The sequence below is a fragment of the Clarias gariepinus genome, chromosome 9 (assembly GCF_024256425.1).
Source record: "Clarias gariepinus isolate MV-2021 ecotype Netherlands chromosome 9, CGAR_prim_01v2, whole genome shotgun sequence".
NCBI classification, from domain to species: domain Eukaryota; kingdom Metazoa; phylum Chordata; class Actinopteri; order Siluriformes; family Clariidae; genus Clarias; species Clarias gariepinus.
Window position 1 is genome coordinate 26,000,622 of NC_071108.1, and position 21,709 is coordinate 26,022,330.

At 38.2% G+C, this 21,709-nt stretch overlaps 1 protein-coding gene across 1 annotated transcript; it reads left to right on the top strand.

The window, feature by feature from the left end:
• Positions 1–7,688: 7,688 nt before the first annotated feature.
• On the top strand, positions 7,689–14,974 carry LOC128530114 (ribosomal protein S6 kinase alpha-1-like). The gene is made up of 20 exons (XM_053503839.1): positions 7,689–7,773; positions 7,852–7,930; positions 8,545–8,683; positions 8,791–8,853; positions 9,005–9,119; positions 9,218–9,320; positions 9,798–9,900; positions 9,991–10,131; positions 10,575–10,722; positions 10,982–11,073; positions 11,192–11,242; positions 11,468–11,846; positions 11,939–12,115; positions 12,211–12,326; positions 13,108–13,174; positions 13,315–13,409; positions 13,513–13,563; positions 13,767–14,145; positions 14,242–14,418; positions 14,547–14,974. The coding sequence occupies exons 1-20, from the start codon at positions 7,701–7,703 to the stop codon at positions 14,648–14,650; spliced, it is 2,652 nt and encodes an 883-aa protein (XP_053359814.1). The 5' UTR covers positions 7,689–7,700; the 3' UTR covers positions 14,651–14,974.
• The last annotated feature ends 6,735 nt before the right edge of the window (positions 14,975–21,709 follow it).

Consider the following 21,709-nt stretch of genomic DNA (forward strand, 5'->3'; position numbering starts at 1 on the left):
TAAAATATATAAAACTTCAATGGTCTTTATTTTGAGTTTGTGATTTAAAGGTTCAATTATAGACGATGTCACACTAAGCCAATGCACTAAACTTATATTTTACTGGATTATAATTTTAAATAAAAGAAACACATTTGCTAAATACGATTTCATGCCCTTTTATGTAGTGTTCATAACTTTTAAATAGATAAATTATTATTTTAAATTACATTTTATTTATATAGCGCTTTTAACAATGGTCATTGTCTCAAAGCAGCTTCACAAAATGAAAAGAAAACTTATAGAAGAGTGTATGAGAGAAAATAAAAGTGTTTAGAATAGTGAGACTGTCCCCGATGAGCAAGCCAAGTGTGTCGGCAACAGTACGGATAACAGGAATTATATAACATCATATAACCTGAAAGGATAGTGCTGAACATTCAACTTTGTAGAGGAAATGTGGTCATGGGTTTACATGAGGTCTGACATTCAACTCAATCCACATGGCAATCTAAAATGCTACAGTATGTTACAAGGTCCAAAACTGCAAAATTTGGTGCAGTTAAGGAAATTAACTGGAACAAGCTGGAACAAGACATTGATGATCAAAGGTTATAAATTGTTCTGCAAATTACGTGGATTGTAGCCCTCAGATCTGTTTAAACAGAAACAAGCTGCATGAAAGAAACTGGGTTGACAGTTCTATTTATTAAACAATTATTTATGTATATTAAGTGCATGGTCATAGACATGATTCTTACTAAACATAAATAACAAATAATTGTTATGCAGATAACTTGGCGAAAAGCAAGACAGTATACCGTTTAACAATGGCCATTTTTGGGGCACATATAAAATCATCACTTCAAAATGGCTAAAGTGAGCAACTTTTTACTTTTTTTTTAACCTTTTGTATACATAAGAAAATGTAATAGAGCATGCCAGCTTCTAAGGTTTCACCCTGTAAGCCTTTAGCCTCCTGTGTCATCAGAGATAAGCCTAAACTCAGAACGCCCTTCTAAAATGGTAGCAGTTTCCATCCTACAAGCACACATAATCCAAATTCAATTCTGTTTAAAAAAATAATAATAATTAAAATTTGTAACTCTTTAACCTATAAAAGATATGTGCGCCGCGGAACAAAATGTTGTTTCTCTGGGACCATGAAGCAACATATATTTTGGTCAAAGTACAAATACACAGCATTATCACACTGGTCAGTATAAACAGTACAGAGCAATCTTTTAATAAAATAACTTTCAGCAGATGTGTTTATCATCATGACATTTATTTGACTGTGTGAAATGTTGCATAGAAAAAAAATAAAATACAAACTGCCAATAGAATCCAGTCTGTTTCTCTGCTCTTTCTCCATCTGTTTTTCTTCTCTGCCCAGAGTCTCCACTGGCCCTGGTGCTCTTATCAAACAAATGTACAGCTAATCACAAGACCGCAACACAAAGAATACAAATCGACTTTTCCATTTAATCTGAATTTTTAAAAAATCCATCATATATGATTAATTCATTCATTCATTTATTTCCATCATTTGGTCACCTGTGTGCCACTTGAACACACTTAGATGCCCCAGTGACTGTGCTTGGAATGTGAATTTTGTTATTAAACAAGTGCATAGGGAAGATGGTGTTGGTCACATTCATTTCTTCCTTCTGTCCACAGGCTCTACCCCAAGATGGGATGGAAACATAATACATAACAGTTCTGGTTGATTTCCTATATTCTGAGCGTGTATCATCGTGTACTCGTCTTTGGTAATAATGTAAATGGACACAGAGGTGCTGTACTTGTCCTACTGTATGGCCATATGGATAAAGCCAGTATGTTATGTGAAAGCTGTATACAGTACAAAAGGATGGTCCATGTCTCCCAGTGAGCTGGCAATTGTGTTGTACAACTGAGCATGGTCCACATTAACTAGAACAGGCATTAGAGTGAGATAACTCAGTTTTTGGCCTTAAGGAATTGTGCTGTCTAGGAGACAGTGACGGGCTTCTCACGGACACGGAACTACACGGACATTTAGAGCCAGACAGAGATGATAAGACCAACAAAATGTGCAAATGGGGTAGGGTAGACACAATCTAGATATCTGAATCATTTGACCAGCCAGTACCTGTTGTTGCTGCTCCTCTGTGAGCTCTCCATTGTGAAAAATGTATGCTGTTGTGGGCTGTTGATAAAGAAACTGAAAACAAATGTGAGTGCTTGAGTGTGCAAAAGCAGGATGGAACGAAAGAGAAAATGGAGGAAACAAGGAAGGAAGGAAAAAAATCAAGGTAGTTTTTATTCTGCAGATGAAATGGTTGATTTTTTTTAAGAATACTTTCTTCTGCACTGTATGTACTGTATTTACCAGGGAAGGAATCTCAATTCTCACAAAACACGCACTAATTAGCATGCTTAATACTTCCTGTTAGGGATCGAAATCACCAGAGGCCTCTCGATACTATATCACAATAGCTAAGTGATACCTTAGAGTCTGGCTATTTGAAAACAAAATATGAAGATGGATCAATACTTTTGCACAGTATGCATACAAATTTCCCACTGACATTTCACGCAATTATTTGAGAATTACTATTGCAGGATTGTCATGAAAAGTCACAGCAGCTCAGGATCAATGTTTTACACAATATTTAACCATTAAAATAAAACACTCAACCTTACTCTAGCATTAATATTTCAGAACCACCGTGGATATTCCCTTTGTCACTCAACAAAAATTGACAAATTGCCTAAAGTGTTGCATTTTCACAAAAAGCATCAGTTATTTATTCTTCCCATCTTTCACTCTCTCTTACTGGATTCTTCATACTTTCACCTTCACCAGCTCCTCAAATGATGCTGAACTCTCCATGGTGTTATTAATCAATCCAACGTCAACAGACTCAGACCTGAAACACAATCAAGATGTGAATAGTTTGTTTTGTTGCAGATAAGATCAAGATTTAACTCAGGACTGTATTTATGTTTAACCCTGCTCTATTCATTGTGTATCGCAATGTTTTATACACTGCTCAAAAAATTAATGTAACACTTTGAAATCACATCAGAGCTCAATGGAAAAAATAAATCATATCACTAAATATAGACTGGGTAGTGTGTTCGGACCGAAAGGATGCCACATCATTCGATGGAGATGAAAGTTATCCACCTACAGAGGGCTGGATTCAAAGACAACACAAAAATGATGCGGGAAGATTCATTGCAGCAACTCATAAGAGTATAAAGTAGTTCGTATGTTCCTCATTTGCTTGTATGCATGCCTGAAAATGCCAGGGCATGCTCCTAATGGGACATTGGATAGTGTCCTGGGGCAGTGGAGGTTTAGAGAGTTAAGGCTCTGATTTACTGATCAGAAGGTCGGTGGTTCAAGCCCCAGCTCCACCAGATTGCCAATGCTGAATAAGACCCTTAATCCTCTCTGCTCCGGAGGTATCATGGCTGAGCCTGTGCTCTGACCCCAATTTCGCTGGGATGTGTGAAGAAAGGATATCACTGTGCCGTTATGTACATGTGAAATTAAAGGCTTAGCTTAACTTATCTTCTCCCAAATCTGGACCAGGGCATCACTGAGCTCCTGAACAGTCTGAGCTGCAATCTGATGGTGTCTGAAAGGCCAAAACATAATGTACCAGAGGTGTTCTAGTGGATTGAGATCAGGCGAGTGTGGGGGCAAGTCATGTCAAAAAAACAAACCAATAACAGAGAATGCCCCAAAAAGGTGCAGAATTACCATAATGTTCCTTAACAAAAGGTAAAGCGAGGAAGATTATACAATAATATTGTCATATATACATAATTTGTTTAAGATTTAAAGATCAGTGTGAACAACAAAAGCTCAAATGAGATGATGGTCGACGAATTCCAAACTCTCTTGGCCATAAATGCAGGAGGGAAAATGATTATACTATAAACAGCACACTTACAGCATATAAGAGTTAGGAGTCAAGTCACAAAGTCAAACAGCGACTCCTTATGTGCATCATGTTATCCGGCTCTTTACTTCATTTACTGTCTTTGCCTCACCTGGCGCTTTAAGGATAGGTTTGGAAATTTTCCCATCTGTAATATTAACACTAGACAAGGTAAACGAACGAGAACTGTCACCAATGTCCTCCTCTTTCTCTTGTTTCTTCATCCCGCTTCCTCTCCTAAAGCGCCATTTTAAAAACCAAAATCTGGCAACCAATCAGAAATCGCTTAACCGGAGCGACAAGATATCGCGATGCTTTATTTTGTAAACCCGCGAGATTTGCGTTTTCCCTCAGTTTTTGGATAAATAATGATATAACCGCTAAGAATTAAATATTGGTTTTGAATAGACAAATAAAAAAAAATTATAAAGGTGGAAATTTGTTACTATACTTCTGTCTAAGGAAGGAAGGAATGTGGGTATGTTTTGAAGCGCTATATACGCTGTTACCGCTAGGTGGTAGCAGTGAGACAGAAAGCGGTTGTGTGGATACGAAACTAATCTCTTGAAATAAAATCATTTTCAACAAGTCCCTATGTAACACTATAGACCAATAGTGCACTATTAGCACTGTTGCCTTGCACTTCCAGGGCCTGGGTTCGGGTTTGCATGATCTCCCCATGCTTAGTGGGTTTCCTTCGGGTACTCCAGTTTCCTCCCACAGTCCAAAGACATGCAGATTAAGCTAACTGGCGTTCCCAAACTGCCCGTAGTCTGTGACTGTGTGTGTGTGTGTGTGTGTGTGTGTGTGTATGCCCTGTACCCCATCCAGGGTATACCCTGCCTCGTACCCTGACCCCTGAGATAGTCTTCAGGCCACCCACAACCCTGTACACAGTAGGGACGATGAGTGAGTGAGTTTGTGCTTCAGGTCATGGCTAATTTAAGTTGATTATTGCAGCTTCAGATCAAGTGAGCTTTAGATAAAATACAAAGGTCTGTACAAAACTAATTTCAGTTACTGACAGACTTTTAAAAAACATGAGAAATATAAGCTTAATATATATTAGTTTATTTGATGCGGAAATTGGTTTGTATGTGTATATTGATGATGTAGACCATGAGGTAACAGTCGGTGTGCGATGATGTCATAAAAGTCGTCTTAGTCGCTGTAAAAGACGCAGCCCAAACGCTTACTGATCAGCTCTGAGACTGGACTTTATGCTGCTGAGAACGGGAGAGAAAGTCTGCTTTAAGGTATCTTTATAAATGAAATAAAGTTTTTGTCTGTACATTGGTCAGAACACGCCTTTTTAATGATATCTTTACGTTTTAAAAATTGAAGGATGCGAAACCAGTCTCAGAAGTTTTTATCTGTATGTTGGTAAGCATCACACAAAATTGTCTGGACAGAATTTAGTGAAACTTGGCCAATCCCTTGGTATTTTCCAGAAGTTAAATCTGCACTATGAATAAAATTGAAATGTTGAGTAGAAGTTACAAGAAGTTACAACATATTTTGTGCCAAAATATAAACTGCCATTTTGGGTAGCATACTGTGTCCAAAAAAAGTCAATTAGTGGATGTGTCTTGAATCGACTGGTCGACAGGATTTATTGAAACTTTTGCAGTACTTACATATCTGCCTGAAGTTTAACCAGTGCCATAAGTAAAATGGTAAGTAAAATGGTAAGTAAAAGTAATGTTATAAACAGTTATTTGCCAGATTCAATAAGCTACTTTGAAATAAGCTACAAATAAGCTACTTGCTCAATGTAAACAAACACCTGCACAAATATGTAATATTTGTGAATTTTTGAAATTTGTGAAAACTGAATATTCTTTCTTGTAATTAATTAATATTTTCACCTCTAAAGTAACAGCAAGAGTAAGTTTTATCGAGAGTAGACAAAAACTACTTTTTCAATTTCTCATCTGTGATTCACTCTTTGATTACCGAACAGGAAGTATATTTGTCTGATGACAAAATAAATACAACTTACATAAAAACAAGGCATAAGATACTCAACCTTACAAAATGTAATTTCTTTGTATTAATAATTCAGGCAGAGTGTTATGTCCCTTGCGAGACCTGCATAGTTTTAATTCTGCCATACAGACAGACATGTACATGGGTTTTAACCTGAAGAAATAATATCACTGATTACATTAAAGCTGATCAGCTTTTTTACAACTACTTCTACAAACTCTTTTTCTGTCAACAATAGTGTAGGTACTTATGCTAGTACACTACAGTGGGGCAAAAAAATATTTATTCAACCAACAATAGTGCAAGTTCTCCCACTTAAAAAGATGAGAAAGTCCTGTAATTTTTCTCATACGTATACCTTAACTATAATAGACAAAATAAGAAAAAAAAATTATTTACTTTAGGATTTTTGAAGAATTTATTTGCAAATTATAGTGGAAAATAAGTATTTGGTCAATAACAAAATTTTATCTCAATACTGTGTTATATACCCTTTATTGGCAATGACAGAGGTCAAAGGTTTTCTGTAAGTTTCTACAAGGTTTTACACACTGTTTATAGTTTTTTGGCCCATTCCTGTTGATGTTTTGGGGCTGTCGCTGGGCAACACAGACTTTTAACTCCAAAGATTTTCTATGGGGTTGAGATCTGGAGACTGGCTAGGCCACTCCAGGACCTAGAAATGCTTCTTACAATTTCTTTTTCGTTGCCCGGACGGTGTGTTTTGGATCATTGTCATGCTGAAAGACCCAGCCACATTTCATCTTTAATGTCCTAGCTGATGGAAGGAGGTTCTTACCCAAAATCTCATAGTACATGGCCTCATTCATTCTTTTCTTTACCTAGATCAGTCGTCCTGGTCCCTTTGCCAAAAATTAGCCTGAAAGCATGATGTTTCCACCCCCATGCTTTACAGTAGGTATGTTCTTTGGATGCAACTCAGCATTCTTTCTCCACCAAACACAAAATTCTATTTTCAAACATGGTATTGGTAGTGTAATGGTCTAAGACTACTTTGCAGCTTTAGACCATGGCAAAATTAATGGAACCGACCTGCGACTTGCCATAATTGATAAAACCATGAATTCTGCACTCTACCAGAAAATCCTAAGGAAGAATGTCCAGCCATTAGTTTTTAACATTAAGCTCTAAGTGTACATGAATTATGCAGCAGGATAGTCATCCAAAACACACCAGCATTCCAGTCTGTCCCTAAATGGCAAAAAAATAATAACACCCTAAAGAGACTGTTCATGCTTAAAAACCCTTAATGTGGCTAAATTAAAACAATTCTTCATGAAAGAATAGGACAAAATTCCTCTACATCGATGTGAAAATTCAATGCCAGTTATGGTAAACAGTTATTGCCGCCAAGGGTGGCTCAACCAGGTATTAGGTTTAGGGGCAATAATGTTTTCACATAGGGTTAGGTAAGTTTGGAGAGCTTCTTTCCTTAATAAATGAAATCATCATTTACAAACTGCTTTTTGTATTTACATGGGTCATCTTTGTGTAATATCAAAATTTGTTTGATGATCTGAATCATTTAAAAGTTACAAATATGCAAGAAGATAAAACAAAATTCAGAAAGGGGCAAATAATTTTTAACAGCCCTATGACTATAGCTATGACTGTTTTATATAAGTAAAATCCACTCTGAATATCACTCGGCAACCAGAAATTTGTCTAAAGAAAAACAAAACTATTTAAGCATAACTTTAACATCATGCAAATTGACATTATTTCAATTGTTCCATATTTTGGGGGAAAATAAAAAGAACAGTGGACAAGAACATGATAAACAACTTGCTGTTAACACCCCTGTCCCATCCTGAGGGAGAACCTTGTGCTCATCTTTGCAGTCCAGGTAGGACACACATGATTAATTTGAATGATTCAGGTCCATGATCTGTACTACCCTTACCAACTGGGCTTTCGGCTACAGATGATGACGGCATCTTCCTCGGTGAAGACAACTGCCCGTCTTACAGGCAGGACAACACTTTTCCCGGCCCTCTGCTAAGGTAAGTAAACATTAAAACCCTTAAAGCTCAGTGCATTTTAAATATTAATTGTTTATACATTTTTTTTATATAAATATATATGTGGCTCAGGATTGTGCAGTATAGAGTGACATATCCTTTTTTCAGTCTAATTAAGCAATATGATAAACCGAAATTTATTTTTCAAACGTGTCTTAACAAAAAATGTAAAAATGTGTCACATAGGCAAAAAAATAGTACAGATACACATGACTACATGTTTGATTGTTGTTTTTGGTTGTTTCTATAACCAAAATATATATATACTCTTTTCAAGAGTTCTACATTTGTGCGGCTTCCTTCCCACATTCTGGTCGTAGTAAAATTTACATTATATAAGTAATGATAACTTTTATTCTACTTGACACATCCTAAAACCCAAATACACAGTTTGAAGTCTGAGGCCTCCCCGTAACCTCCAAATAAGCACACAAACACAATTTTAATTTTACATATTATATATTTTTTCATTTTACATTATCTTTGTCATTGACCTATGCTGTGTTGCCAGGATTTTAAACATGATGAGAAAAACATTTTAAAACACCTCTAGTGGTCGAGGTACCATTGCGGTAATCCATATCTGTCTGTTGTAGCAATAAAATGCAGCTAGAGGAACTGATCCATTTTATCCAGATCAAAATTCAGGAGTGTCTACAGCATGCGGATAAACCTGACCAAAAGGAGACCTATTACTTCTGGAAGATTATGGAGCTGCTCTGCTGTAAGAATGGAGTAAGTGACATTTTTTACCTGCAACAAAGCAACATCAGTTTAATTTGTAAGTGTACTAAATGAATACATATTCTGTAAGTTATGAGTTAAAGCTGTTTCTTTTACAGAAGGTACTGCTGGCTGATGTTGGCACACTCCTCTTTAGAAACTACAGACTTCTGAGAAAGAAGGTCTCAGGATTTTTTTAACACATCATATCATCACTATTTTCTGTATTTTATATATATATATATATATATATATATATATATATATATATATATATATATATATATTGTATATATATTAAATTTTCTTTGCTAATTAACATTTCTGCTGCAGCTCAGGGCTATTAAGGCCCAGGATAGCTGGTGTCTTTTGCTAGCTCGACTTTTATGCTCTGCTCTTCCAGTAGACGAGCTCTTAAAGGCTGTAGTTGAAATGGGACAGATGCTCGGTATGTATCAGTAACAAAAATAATATGTATAGAATATATGTATATAATATATCATGAACCCTGGACCTTTACATATATGTTTGGTCTTTTTCATGCAGACTGTGAAGGACTGACATACTCAGCCCATGTCTGTTACGTGGTGGCAATGAGGAAGCTGGAATCATGTCAAGGATTTAGCTTTCTTTTGATCGGCTGTAGCAGGTATTTGTGTCTGTGTTTCCCCCCTCCCCGATTTTCTCCCTAATTTTAGTCATGTCCAATTCCTCCCGTCACTAGGCAGCTCCCATATTAAGGCTTATACCACCAAACAGTCGGGAGGACCGAAGAATGTTCCTAAGACGAACCACTTGATGCCTGCCGACCGCATCTTTTTGACCTTCTTGCTTACGCGCAGTTGGGGCCTGCGTAACATACTCGGAGGTCAGCACTATCTGCGTGAGATCACAGACGCCCCTGATTGGCTGTAGAGCCGTGATTAATATGGGAACACTAAGTACCTCTCATTCCTCCCTGCTGAGAGAGCTCAGCCAATCAGCTCTCTCTAGATCACCCAGGAATCAACCCGCGATCTCCAGATGATAGGGCGAGCACTTTACCACTGCGCCACTCGGCACTCAGTCTGTGTGCTTTAATTTTTTTCTTTAACTTGCCACTAAGACATCTTTTTCCATGTACCAGATTTCCAGTTAACCACCCAGCCTTGAGGGAGGCTATTGAGCGAACTGAGATGTATGAATATGTTTACTGCAAGATCTTTGGGTTTGCCCAGCCAAACTTTCAGGTAAGCTTCTCTGTCTTTTTGTTTTTAATATTGATCTATTAAATTGAAGCATTAAACATCGTGCTAAGAACTAATGACACCACCTTTTAGATCTACAAGTACTATCACGCCAGCAAGTTAGCCGAGTTTGGCTTTCGCAGTCAAGCCTTTGAGTACTGCAAGACCATCGCCAGAGCAATCACCACATTCCCTCGAGAAATCACCAAGAGCACATTGGAAATGACCATAAAGGTAAGTAAAACCATAAAATCATTTTAAGGTTTTATATATTTAAGTGTTGTCACTCACTCACTCATCATTTATACCACTTCATCCCGTATACAGGGTCATATGGGGCTTGGAGCCTATCCCAGAACACTTAGGGCTTGAGGCGGGGTGCACCCTGGACAATGTGCCAATCTATCACAGAACACACATACACATACTACGAGCAATTTGGGAACGCCAATTAGCCTAATTTGCATGTCTTTGGATTATGGGAGGAAACCGGAGTACCCGGAGGATGCAAGGGGGGAACATGCAAACTGCATGCACACCAAGGCGGGAGTCTAACCTGGCTGGGAATCAAACCCGGCCAGGGAGGTACAAGGCGACAGTGCTAACCACTAAGCCACCGTGCCGCCTCACAAAGTGTTGTCTCAATCAGAAATTTACTTTAGCTGTCTGTCTTGTAGCTGTGTGAGAGATTACACCAAGGAAAGGGAAAAGAGCCAGAGTGGCTCGCAGATCTTCGTCGGCTGCACACAGACAACGTGTTTAAGGATGTAGAATCTGGTGTTGCTCACCATCCTCCGCATCTGGAAAGCCACGTTACATCATGGGGTATGTAAGAACTGACCATTTAAACAGAAAGCTGTATTAAACATTTACCCCCACAGGAAAAAATACATTAGGTTTTTTGTTAGGAGACAGAAATCAGAGCTTAGGTACTGTAGCTGCTAAGATGTTTTCTGATTCATTTTTAAAAAGTATCGAAACATTAAATATGCAGTGCATGTAAGCTGTAAATGCAAGAAAAAGTAAATACTGCGAAAGAGGTCAAATTTTGCGTTTCTGGATCCTTTGTCACTTTGTTTAACAGTCTTTGAGTCACTCTACACTCTGGGAGAGCTGCTAGGAGAAGGAGGATTTGGGAGCATCTGTGCGGGAGTTCGTAAAGCAGACGGAAAACAGGTCAAAGGATTACAGATGTTCATTATTTACACTGATCAACATAATTTATTATACCGTTCTTTAATGTTCTTTAATTATGTGTAGTAAAAATGTAATCACGCTTTGTATATGTAAACAGGTTGCCATTAAATATGTGGTCAAGGGTGAGCATGACATCTTCATCACCATGGTAACTAAACGTAACTCACTTCCGAGATACTGCAGAAAAGCCGCAGCCCAAAATTTTATTTGAATTTACTTTTTTCCTGCTAACATAAACGTGAATTGTTTATATTTAACACTCAGATTTCCTTCCCTTCTCAGATTTCCGTCCTTCCCCTGTAACATTTCTGCTTAACACAGTCCAGATGTATTCACTCCAAATATATGCTAATTCTGCATGTTTTTATTTCAGCCTGGGGAAACACAGCGCCTCCCTATGGAGGTTGCACTGATGGAAATGGTCTCCAAGCCATTCCATTGTGACAATGTGCTGGAACTGATCGAATGGTTTGAAATGCCTGATTGCTTTATTTTGATTTTGGAGCGACCCAGCCCCTGCGTGGACCTGCGGCATTTTGTGCATAGTCACAAAGGGCGACTGTCGGAACCACTTACCCAGAACATCATGCGCCAGGTCGTTCAGGCTGCTCGCCATTGCTGTGAATGTGGTGTCCTTCACCGTGACATCAAAGCAGAGAATCTTCTAGTCAACACGGACACTCTTCAAGTCAAGCTCATAGACTTTGGCTGTGGCGATTTGCTGAAGGACACCCCCTACACTGTTTATGCAGGTAAGTGCATAAAAGCTATGGGAGAGCCTTTTAAAAAACGCAATGAAAAATCAGATGTTGCTGATGGTGCTCTTCCTCTCTTTTTTATTTAGGAACTAGAGTTTTCTGCCCACCCGAGTGGTTATGTGAGGGGGAGTACCATGGTCTTCCTGCTACAATCTGGGGCCTGGGTATTCTGCTCTACGACTTGGTGTGTGGAGATGTGCCGTTTCATCACGAGGAGGACATTGTTAACAGGAAAATAAACTTTGCTCCTGGTGTGTCTGGAGGTGAGAACATCCAAATGCATCACATTTAAAATTGCTGCAAAACCCAAATAACAGTATGACTTACTGTAAACACTCACTCTTATTATTACACGCAGATTGCATCAATCTGATTTTATGGTGTCTGTCAAGATATCCTCACGTACGGCCGACGTTTGATGAAATCCTCAGCCATGCATGGTTTACGGAACCTCAGAACCCCCAGACTGTCAAGGTAAGACAGATTGATAAAGATTATGAGCTAAAACGTGACATTAGAACTGGGTTACATGGAATGTACAGATTATCTACAGAACTGAGTTCTGTAAGAAAGATGGCTGTGCATGTCTAATTACTGTACAGTAAATTAGCAGACATAAACATAATCACATACAGTAGACTAAAAATACTGTAGGGGGCATGGTGGTGTAGGGGTTAGCACTGTTGCCCTGCACCCCCAGAGTCCGGGCTCAATTCCTGGCCAGACTCGATTCCCGTCTCTGTGCAAGGAGTTTATCCGGATGTTCTCCGCTTCCTTGGTGGGTTTCCTCCGGGTACTCCGGTTTCCTCCCAAAGACCTGCAGATTAGGCAAATTGGCGTTCCCAAATTGCCCTTAGTGTGTGAGTGCATGTGTGTGTGCCCTGCGATGGATTGGCTTCCTGTCCAGGATGTACCCCATGTTGTGCCCTAAGCCTTCTAGGATAGAGTCCAGGCCCCCCGCGACCCTGAATATAGTATAAAGCGGTATAGACGATGAGTGAGTAAATATACAGTAAAACAAATAATATTTCCTTATCCATCTTAGACATAAGTGTTGAGACAATCTTTCTGTAAAAAAATAAATAAAATCCTTTCCACAAAGACTATGACTAACAATAAGATAAAAATGATGCATATGTATAGATAGAAATTAGAATTCAAGTGTTTACATAACAAGCAATTAAATATTAAGGCTATCCACTATTTTATTAAATCATCATTTGTAACACAAATTTTTTTTTTTTTTTTGCTACAGAACCCAGTTAATAGTGAGATGCCTGCTCTACTGCATCATCCTGAGGACAGCCATGTTACCCCATGGGGTATGTAAGCAAATCACTTGCTCTAAAACTAGGAATGTAGGAATAAGAAATGTACAGTAATGTATTAGGACAAAAAGCGGTACTGTGGAGATTATTATTTCAGATGAACTCAAATGAAGGATTGTCCGTTTGTTTAACAGAGGTGTTTGAGTCATTATATACTCCAGTAAAGCTGCTGGGAGAAAGAGGCTTCGCAACTGTGTGTGCAGGAGTGCGGAATGCGGACGGCAAAAAGGTAATATGACAGCACATCAACAATTAATTAACACTGATCAATAACATGCATGGATTGTAAAGCATTACAAATTTCTAAATTATGTTTTTCTATATTGTCACAGGTTGCAATTAAATATGTGGGAAAGAGTCAGAAGGACAAATTCATTACCATTGTAAGTAAATTACTTCTAAGATACTATAGAGAAGACAAGATGAGGTGTCCATTTAGTCATTATTGCTTAAATTATGTTTCAAATTCCGATTCTATTTCCTAAAAACCATGATAGATATCAGAGTCAGTACCAATCCAAGCCTTTGTTAATCTCTGGTCATGTTCACTCCAAACCCATGATAATTTTGTATGTTTTCATTTCAGCCTGGAGAGACACAGCGCCTTCCTCTGGAGGTTGCACTGATGGTTATGGTCTCCAAGCCATTTCACTGTGACAATGTGGTGGAACTTATAGAATGGTTCGAGATGTCAGACTCCATCATCTTAATCTTAGAGCAGCCCAGCCCCTGCACAGACCTCAGCCAATTCCTAAAAGGTCACAAAGAGCGACTGTCAGAACCACTGGCCAAGCATATCATGCGCCAGGTGGTCCAGGCTGCTCGCCATTGCTATGACTGTAGTGTCCTTCACCGTGACATTAGGGCAGAGAATCTTCTCATCACTACTGACACACAGAAAGTCAAGCTTATTAACTTCAGCTGTGGTGATTTGCTGAAGAACACCCCTTACACAGAATATGAAGGTAAGCGCATAGAAGGTATGTGAGATAAAAAGAAGGTGGTGGAAAACCATTTTTCTGAAGTTCTGATGGTTCTCCTTTTTTATCTTTCTTGCTCAGACACTTGGGCTTTCTCCCCACCTGAGTGGGTACATGAGGGGGAGTATCATGGTGCTCCTGCAACCATCTGGAGCCTGGGTGTTCTTCTCTTTCACTTAGTCTGTGGACAGCTGCCATTTCAAAATGAGGACAAGAATGTCTATAATAAGAGGCACTTCGATCCTGACCTGTCTGAAGGTAAGAAAAGTAGAAGACCTCTTTATGTTGTAAAACCTGCATTACAACACGTATTGATTGATTTATAATATTTTTAAAAAATTCTATCAGAATGTCAATTTTAACATTTCTTATCACTGTACACACAGATTGCCACAATCTGATAATGTGGTGTCTGGAGAAGGACCCTGATGCTCGACCAACCTTTGAGGAAGTCCTCAGCCATCCATGGTTTAAATGCCTTCAGAACTAAATCCAGGTTAGACAGCAAGAAAACTATAGTGCTAATTTAAAAAAGCACTATTAATAGGTTAGCTGATGCCTTGTTTAGCAGTCACTTTGTAAGCACTTTTTCTGTACCTTGCATCTCCTGGGTCCAGGTTTGACTCGGGGTCTATGTGCATGAAAATGTTTGCATTTTTTCCTGTGCTTGGTGGGTTCCTCTGGGTGCTCCAGTTTTCTCCCACAGTCCAAAGGCATGCAGATTACGCTAATTTGTGACTCTTGACCGGAGGTCAGACCATGGTTGCAAAATGAGAATAAACATAATAATAATCATCAGTCCAAATTATATTGTTCAAGAACTTTTGTGGTGTGTTCAGATGCAATTTGCCTTGCTGTGTTCTTGTGTGCTTGAACACAGCCTTTCACTTCTTCTCTTGCTAGCAGAATCCATACTGATTGTGTAGGGAATCTAAACTTTTATTCTTAAAGGTTATAGAAAGTGTTGGATCCCACGCTGTAAAAAATAAATTAATAAATAAATAAATAATAATAATAATAACAATAAGGTGTCACAACGTAAAAATGTTTTAGACTTAGAGAAATTTTCTGTACAAACAGAATATTTTACATCGCTGTTTAGTTGACACAATGTGTACCCAGTTTAAAATCTTTAGTTGATTCAACTTGTATTTCAAATATTTAAGTCAGCTCAAGTATTATTGGGCTCAATCAGTTAAATTTCTCTAGGCATTACTTAGCCCAACTTTTCATCGATTTAAAACAATAAGTTGTCTCCCATTAAAGGCTATTTATGTAGTTGGTTCAAGTGATTGTTTTTCTATAAAAAGCAAGTGTGTAAAACACCTAACCATAGCTCAACAACAAAAACACACAAACATTACTTATAAAGAAAGACTCTATTCTTCCATAACTAGTGAAAACAGTGATCTATAAAAACAGGAGAATACAGGTTCTTTTTTGCTTAAAGGTCAATAAAATACCTGGATAACAACAGATGCTCATCAGTCTCTTATTGATTCTTTTATATTTTAATATCATAACCATTTTTTAAAAGATTTGACTTTTTCCTAAAGTGTCAGACACAAAACAAAGTTTGTTACACAAGATGTGAATCTGAGGGGAGCATGTCTCTCCAAGTCCAATAATAATCATGTAGATGGCTTCATTGGTGTACGTCCAGTCCTTGAAATTGAAATTCAATTTTCAATTCACAGACCTGACCAAACATCCCTCTTAAAACTGTTGCATCGCCACCCAGGCCCCCAAGGACTACAGTCCCCTTCAACACCACAGAACCTTCAACAACTTGTTCATGCTCCTCCTTTAGCTCTAAAAAGGCAAAGCATCGCCCTTTTAATCCAACAGTAGAGCTCTGGTTAAAGAAAACAAGAGAAGTCTTGTAAAGACAAAGACAAGAAGTATTGTAAAAGCAAGAGAAGTTTTGTAAAGACAAATAAGGCTACCACCACCAGAGTGTGTAAAACACTGGAATTCTAATGATCGGTTAAAGCTGCGTATTGTTTCGTATTCAAAAGGGTTTGATATGTTCAAGGGTTTTACATTCTCAGGAGTAACTACATGTTTGGAGTGATGTTTTAAATTAACCGGATATTCGCTCACTCCTTCACTAACTTCTGTACAGTGCAGTAACATGAAGCCTAACATTAGCTAAGCTCACCTCAGTAATGTGTGTGTGCCTCAGTATAATGATAAGCAGAAACACAACAGCCTTACATAATTAACAGTTATTGTCTAAAATACCTGTAATTTAACTGCAATATGTTTTATTTAAAAATAAATTAATTAATTAATAAATATATATATATATATATATATATATATATATATATATATATATAATCTGCACACCAAAAATGTGATTTCTGAATTTATCTTTTTAGATTCTGTCTCTCACAGTGGAAATGCACCTATGCTGAAAATTGTAGATCCCTCTATGATTTCTAAGTAAGAGGACTTGCAAAATCACAGGGTGATCAAATACTTATTGACCTCACTGTATATATATATACACATTTTATGATTTTTTTAACAATTTATTTGTGAATTATCCTATGTCAAATAAGTATTTGATCACTTGCTTATCAGCCAGATTTCTGACCCTCAAAGACCAGTTATTTTGCTTTTAAATAGTCCAGCTACACTCTGCTCATGATTCTAAATTAGTAGCACCTGTTTGAGGTCGTTAGCTGTCATAAAGACACCTCAAAATCAGCCAAAGTCTAAGTAGTTACATGGGGTATCAATAATGCTAAGAACTACACGGGAGGAGCTGGTCAATGCCGTGAAGAGAGCTGGGACCATCGTTTAAAAGGCTACTATCAGTAATACACTAAAATGTCATGGGTAAAATCTTGCATCGCACAGAAGGTTTCCCTGCTTATGCCACGGGCTACCTGAGCATTGTTTCTGACCATGTCCATCCCTTTATGACCACCATGTACCCATCCTCTGATGGCTACTTCCAGCAGGATAATGCACTATGTCATAAAGCTCGAATCATTTTAAATTGGTTTCTTGAACATGACAATGAGTTCACTGTATTAAAATCGCCCCCACAGTCACCAGATCTCATCCCAATAGAGCATCTTTGGGATGTGGAGATTTGTGGGATACACATCCTGGGCACGAAGCTCCCGTCTTCGTGCCCTGGATGTGCATCCCACAAATCTCCATCAACTGCAAGATGCTATCCTATCAATATGGGCCAACATTTCTAAAGAATGCTTTTAGCACCTTGTTGAATAATGCCACGTAGAATTAAGGCAGTTCTGAAGGCGAAAGGGGTTCAAACACCGAATTAGTATTGTGTTCCTAATAATCCTTTAGGTAAGTGTACTATATATATATATAAACTTACCCAGAAAAACAGTTTCACAAAATGGCCACCTTCACCTCTTTAGTGCGGTTTGATAGCGTCAGTCAAGCTCTGTTTTATAAAAGGGGGAAATTGCTGGCACAACTTAATTTTTTTAGTTTATTCAGTCTGTGTCGCCAAAGTACACAATGTTATCTGTTGGCTTAACACATACCATTGTAAGAAGTTGGGCCAAAAATACAGTGCTACAGTGTACCAGATGCTTATCAGTCTCTTACTGATTCTTTTATATTACAATATCATAAACATTTTTTAAAACAAAGATGGAACAGTTTTTTTTTATCCAGTGTGTCAGATACAAAAATAAGAGTCTATGGCAACAAGAGTTTGTTACTCAACATATGAATTTAAGAGAAGACAATAAAAATTGTTGGGATGGCTTTGCCCTTTCAGTCCTGTCGGAATATAAAGTTTAGAGCACAGACCTGATCAAACATCACTCCTAAAGCAGCTGCATAGTCACCAAGACCCTCTAGGATTAAAGCTCCCTCTAATACCACAGCATCTTCACCAGCCTGCTCACACTCCTTCACTGGCTTCAAAAGGCCAACCGTGGTCCCTTTAACCCAATCTTCCACAGCAGAGCTCTGGTTCAAGAAAACAAGAGAAGTCTTGTAAAGAGAAAGATGATAAATTCCACACAATATTTAGTTCACTCACTCACTCACTCATCTTCTATACCGCTTTATCCAGTATTCAGGGTCGCGGGGACCTGGAGCCTATGCCAGGATGCTTAGAGCACGAGGCAGGGAACACCCTGGACAAGGTGCCAATCCATCGCAGGGCACACACACAAACACACACTCACATACCCATTTACAATACCTAGTTATGATGAAAAATTATTTAATTAGAAATTTTTAGAATTCTTATTTTTTAGAATAATTTCTATAGTTTTTATGATTAGTCAAAGTCATATATTATTTTATATTTAATCAAATATTTTCATAGATTTGTATGTATGTTCTGGCCCCATCCCAATAGTCATCACTTAGTTGACTATACTTTGTCTGTCACCTGAGCTAAACAAAAATTTTTAAAAACTCAAAGTCTGTTTTAGTAATTTTATTAATATAGAGACCAAAAAATCAAAACACACTGAATACACAGCCAGCACCTCTGATCTGAAGCTAGGACTGTTAAATAATAGATCTCTTGCATCTAAAGCAGTTATTGTCAAAAAAATTATCACAGATCAGGAGTTTGATATATTATGTTTAACAAAAACCTGGATTAAAAAAAACAAGTATGTAGCTCTTAATGAAGCTAGTCCTCGAGAATACAGCTACATACACCAGCCTCGAAGGAGGCGTCTAGTTATTAACTATGAGAATATGACTATTCTACAAAAACACGGACACAAATTTAAGGCATTTGAAGTTCTCTATAGTAACATAAAAAGTGTAGCTACAAATATAAAGTCTGCTCAGTCAATCCCATTAATTATCATTCACAGACCCCCAGGGCCGTACTCTGAATTTCTCTGTAAATTTGCAGATTTTCTCTCAAACCTGGTCGTTTCTGTAGACAAAGTGTTAATTGCTGGAGACTTTAATAGTCATTTTGAAAATCCAGAAGACCTCTGAGAACAGCAGGAATAAACCAGTGTGTAGTAAGACCCACTCATAAAGCAGGTCACACTTTAGATTTAATATTATCCTTTGGATTAAGTATAAAAAAAAACACGATTCCACAGTCTGAAGTTATCTCAGGGCACTGTCTTGTCTCGATTAAAGTGTGTCAAAAGCCCTATTCGGATGGGACTAGTTTTACAGGGGGTTGTTAGAAAAATTTCTGTTTCACAGACGTACTTTTAATCCCTGTGAGACTGTGATTTTAATCCCATCTAAATCTGCCATGTCTGTCTTTCTTTCACACGACCTCCAGAGCAACCGCATTACATTAAACATATATTCACATCAAATATCACACAAAGCTTTATCAGAAATCTCCCATAGTTATCAACTTTGACTGGATCGCCATCTGACTCCACAGAACTCGTTCAGAAGACTGAATATTTGGAGTCGACATTCCATTATACAATGGAACCTTGGATTGTGAGTAACGTGGTTCGTGAGTGTTCCACAAGACGAGCAAAAATTTTGACTTGACAATTCTTGGTTTACGAGTACCGAGTATCATGTATCACGCATGCACTTCTTGTTTTCATGCCAAGTGTCACGTGTTCACAACTGAGTCAATGGTTTTTCCTCTCTCTTGCGCTGCAGAATTGTGGGTAATAGTCTCCCCTGCTCAGTCTTAGTGCTCGTCTCTCACCGGTATAATCAACATCCGTATAGCGTGTACTATTTACTATAACATTGTGACAACGTGTGCACGTGTAAAACATCTTTTATTTTGTGTTTGTACTGTTGTACTGTTTCTTATAACACATGTGTACGCGCATGTAAGAAAGAAACTAAACGTAAATGCAATAGTAGTTAATTTAATCATATTAGTTAATCCAATTATTTTTGAAATAAACTGTGTTAAAATGTACATTTTATTTTGACAGAACTGGAAGTGGATTTATAGCGATTTGCAAAACCATACAAACTTATACACACTGATAAGAACCAAACATAATATATGTTTACAATATTTTTGGGTCGTCATGCTTTGTATGACCTTTGTAATATAAAAAATCTATGTACAAAATATTTCCTATTAGTCTGCAATAGCTCTTGCTTCTTTTAAAATTGAGTTCTCCATTTGTCATCAAACTGTTCATTTTAAGTAATAAAATACCATGCACTGCTAACAAAACTATCTGTTAAATTAATTGATTGATGAATTTTTTATAGCAAGGGAAATCCCTATGAACATTTACACCATATTTCCATGTGTCTCACTCATTTAAAATACAGCACAGTGTCCTACACCCTGTCGTCACGCCCAAGTACCCCTAAATGTTTGGCAGCACCCACTGAATAAACCTGCAGAGTAATTTGGTTGATTAAATCATTTTTCAGAAGAGTAATTTACAATCTATATGTATGACTGAATTAAAAAGGCCTTGGCCTAAATGAGTGGCAGAAAGGGGGGGTAAAAGTACATTTTTTAAATTTTACTTACTTTATGAAAATTCAAGGACTGTGGTGGATTTGCACTCCATCTAAGGTGTACCCTGCCTTTGTGCCCTAAATTTCCTGGGATGGGCTCCAGACCCCCAAGACACTGTCCACAGGATAAACTGTATAGTTGATGAATGAAGGAATTAATTAATTTTCACTCATTCACTGTGTGTGTGTGTGTGTGTGTGTGTGTGCCCTGTGATGGACTGGCCCCCTGTCCAGCATGTACCCCACCTCAAGCCCTAAGTCTCTTGGGAAAGCATGAACTGTATAGTCGATAAATGAAACATTTCCTCACTCAGGGTCTATGCTACTTTATCCCATATACAGGTTAGCAGGGGGCCTGGAGCCCATTCCAGGAGACTTAGGGCATGGGGTGGAGTACACCCTGGACAGGATGCCAGTCCATCACAGGGCACACACACACTATAGACAATTTGGGAATGTCTTTGGTCTGTGGAAGGAATCGAACCCTGACCCTGGAGGTGCAAGGCCACAGTGCTAACCACTACGCCACTTTGCTGCCTATATTTATTATTAATTTATTTTTGTAAAAAGGGTGGATGTATGCTAAATAAGGTTCACAAAACTTCATAAATGGATTTAGTCTTATCACTATTTCTACTATCTTTATAATGTAGAGCATCAGAGTGGGACTGAGGGTGAGTAAGGGTGTGGCAGGAGGGGGCACTTTCTTTGCTGCCACAAGCTCTTTTAGTGTGTTCACTACATTTGTGCAAAACAAACAGAGGTGCCAGTGTGACGAGGTCGTAGCCTGAGTGCCGTGCTGATATTTTCCCATTCCATTAAAATAGCTGTTTTAGACGTTTGAGTAAACTGGTTTGGTAACAATTCCGAACGGAGTACTGCTGGTAGTGGTGGGATCTTGTTTTGAATGAAAACCACCGTCAGCGCACCAGCACCAGGAGAGGGAGGAGCTTCGAGAACCTGCTCATCCACAGCTTGACCAATCAGAGTAGAAACAGGAAAGACCCCACCACCCCCACCCCACCATAACGACCAATCAGCGCGCGCGGTGACGGTGATGTAATACAGGCGTAGCAGCCGTACTGGCTAGTCAAGGAGCTTTCAGGAA

What these genes read in the sequence shown, in the direction of transcription:
- LOC128530114 (XM_053503839.1), top strand. Translation starts at nt 7,701, where the DNA reads ATGATAAACAACTTGCTGTTAACACCCCTGTCCCATCCTGAGGGAGAA. An exon ending in TGCTCTGCTGTAAGAATGGA is followed by an intron (nt 8,684 to 8,790) that starts GTAAGTGACATT and finishes TTTCTTTTACAG; the next exon opens with AAGGTACTGCTGGCTGATGT. An exon ending in ATGACATCTTCATCACCATG is followed by an intron (nt 11,243 to 11,467) that starts GTAACTAAACGT and finishes TTTTTATTTCAG; the next exon opens with CCTGGGGAAACACAGCGCCT.